Here is a 3,074-nt window from a genome sequence, read left to right on the forward strand (position 1 = left end):
TCAGCTAGCTAGAAGCATAAACAATAACCCTATCACGCTGCATAAGAACTGCTCCCAATCCCAACTTGGAAGTATCAGTGTAAACCATGAAATCACCTTGCCCCAATGGCATAACCAATATTGGTGCTATCGTAAGAGCTTCCTTCAATACATCAAAGCTCCTTTGACACTCGGAACTCCAAACGAACCTAGAATTCTTCTTGGTTAATGTTGTCAAGGGCACTGCAATAGACGAAAAGCCCTTGATAAACTTTCTGTAATAACCAACCAATCCGAGAAAACTGCGAATCTCTGATGCGTTTCTAGGTACTGACTACTCCTTCACTGCTTGAACTCTGGAGGGGTCCACCTCAACACCTCTCTCGGAAATGACATGGCCCAAGAATGCTACTCTCTTCAACCAAAACTCGCATTTGTCAAACTTAGCAAACAGTTTCTGCTCCCGGAGTACCTCTAGAACAGTCCTCAAATGCTGTGAATGCTTCTCTCTATCCTTGGAATAGATGAGGATATCGTCAATGAAGACGATGACAAATTGGTCCAAGAACGGCTGGAATATGCTGTTCATAAGATCCATGAAGACCGCTGACGCGTTCTTCAACCCGAACGGCATCACAAGGAACTCGTAGTGACCATAATGAGTCCTAAAAGCTGTCTTGAACACATCCGATTCTTTCACCCTCAGCTGATGATAACCGGATTGAAGGTCAATCATAAAAAATACAGAGGATCCTTGCAACTGATCAAAGAGGTCCTCAATCCTGGGTAGTGGGTATTTGTTCTTCACTGTCACCCCATTCAACTCCCGATAGTCTACGCACAGCCTCAAGCTTCCGTCCTTCTTCTTCACAAAAAGGACCGGTGCACTCCATGGAGAGAAACTAGGGCGTATGAAACCCTTATCAAACAACTCTTGAATTTGCTCTTTTAACTCCCTCATTTCCGTAGGAACCAATCTGTACGGTGCCTAAGAAATTGGGACAGTACCGGGTACCAAATCGATGGAGAACTCCACTTCTCTAACAGGCGGAATGCCCGCAACATCGTCTGGGAAAACATCCTCAAAATCCCTGACAATGTCTACATCTGAGATGTCTGGAATCACTGGCACCTCTGTCAATGATAAGCTGGCTAAGAACGCCTCACATCCTTCATGCACCATCTGTTTAGCTTGCATAAAAGATATGATACGCGTCTTCCTTGAGCCCCTAATAGCCTCAAACTGAAACGGTTCTTCTCCCTCTGGTCTGACCAACACTGACCTCAGCTGAAAGTCGATCACAACTGCATTCTTTGTCATCCAATCCATCCCAAGAATCAAGTCGAACTCAGGCATGGACAATACTATCAAGTCTGCAACTACTGGTTGCCTTGCAAAAGAAGTTCAAGATTCCTCACAATTCTCCTAGTGGACAGTTCTTCCCCTGATGGGATGGTCACTGTGAATCCACCAATCAGATCCTCGCACTCAATGCTCTGCTTGCGGGTAAAAGCCTCCGATATGAAAGGGTAGCCCCTGAGTCTAACAAGGCTCTAGTGGTCACACCGGCTACTAAAATTCTACCTGCATTAAAGGTGATTACAACCACGGAAAGATTGAAATCAAATAAGGCAAGTCTTACTTAGGCACATTCTAAGCCAACAAATTCCATACTCATAATTATCTATCTCAACACGACTAATTAACACGAAGTATGCACCTAAAACGAGTCCTCATTCCCAAAAAGAAAAGCTCAAAATCGAAAATTTCATCCATGAATCAATTAAATCATCCTTAATTAAATGCTCTAAATATTACCTGTGACGAGCGTGGTATCAGGATCGGCCTCCTCGGCCTGCATTACAAACACTCTCCCCTGAGTCGGCATGGCGCGCAATGGACAATCTGAAACCACGTGTCCTGACTTCTTGCATCGATAACAAACTCCGGCACCTGCCAGAGACTGTCCATGATGAGCATGATGGCATTTCGGGCATACAGGCTTCTCCCCAGTCTTGGGAGGAGCGGGTCTCGGTGCCTGCTGACCCTGGGGTCGCTGAACATGATGCCCCTGGGGCCTATGGGCTAGATTCCCCTGAGGTCTGAAGGGTCCTTGCTGATGCTGCGGCCCAGTGAATGGCCTCTTCCCATGCTGCTGCTGTGAACCATGAGATGGTAGTGGTCTCTTGCTCTGCGCCTCAGCGCTGATGTCCTTCAGAGTCTGCTCAGACCTCAAAGCTCGTCTGAGCGCAGAAGCGTAGTCAGCTGGCTCCGCCATGAGCACATCTCGATGGATAGTGGGTCGTAGCCCAACTATAAAGTGCTGGAGCTTCTCCGCCTCATCGTCCTCAATCAAAGGCACAAAGTGGCAACCTCGCTCAAATTTCACCACAAACTGAGCCACTGATAAGTCTCTCTGTCGCAGGCTCAAAAACTCTTTATTCAAACAGGCCCTCACATCCGCAGTGAAATACTTTTAAAAAAAAAGACTCCTGAACTCAGCCCAAGGCAGGGTAGCCATGTCCACTGTCTTCTCAATCCCCTTCCACCAGAGGGCAGCATCATCCTGAAGGTGAAAGACAGCACAACGGACTCGATCCGGATCTCCCAACTGCATCTAGTGGAAGATCACCTCAAGCAAACGGATCCAACCCTCCGCTACCAGTGGATCAGTGGTGTCAGCAAAGTCCTTCGGATTCATCTTCCTAAACTGCTCATAAACAGTCCCTGGTCCAGCCCTCGGAGCGTCCACATGCCGCTCTAGGATACGGGCTAAGCCCGCTAGAACCTGCGTCCTGACATCCGCAGCTGGTAGAGGTGGCGGCGGTGGAGGTGGAGGTGGCGGTGGCTGCAAAGCACGTCCACGACGAGTGGCCATCTGTACGCAAGTTCAAATTCCCACATTCAAATTTCATGCCTTAGAAAAAAAATTTCTTTAAACTTTTACAAGCTCGAAAATTAAAAGGATAAGCGAAATGAACTTAAACAAATAGTAACTAAATGCACTTAAAAATATATACCATATTCAAATATGAAAAAAAGTTTTAGAAAGAGAAAATTTGCCAAAATTTCCCTCTAAAATCGTCCCAAAATC

The 3,074-nt window shown here is 46.6% G+C and overlaps 1 protein-coding gene across 1 annotated transcript; it reads right to left on the minus strand.

Annotated features, from left to right (window-relative positions):
* Positions 1 to 967: 967 nt before the first annotated feature.
* On the minus strand, positions 968 to 2,858 carry LOC140890183 (uncharacterized). Its single transcript, XM_073297941.1, has 4 exons — positions 2,613 to 2,858; positions 1,799 to 2,453; positions 1,631 to 1,700; positions 968 to 1,370 (listed from the first exon to the last, which is right to left on the minus strand). Exons 1-4 carry the CDS (start codon positions 2,856 to 2,858, stop codon positions 968 to 970), a joined length of 1,374 nt encoding a protein of 457 aa, XP_073154042.1.
* Between the last annotated feature and the right edge of the window lie 216 nt (positions 2,859 to 3,074).

This window comes from Henckelia pumila, chromosome 3 (genome assembly GCF_033568475.1).
Source record: "Henckelia pumila isolate YLH828 chromosome 3, ASM3356847v2, whole genome shotgun sequence".
In the NCBI taxonomy this organism is placed as follows: domain Eukaryota; kingdom Viridiplantae; phylum Streptophyta; class Magnoliopsida; order Lamiales; family Gesneriaceae; genus Henckelia; species Henckelia pumila.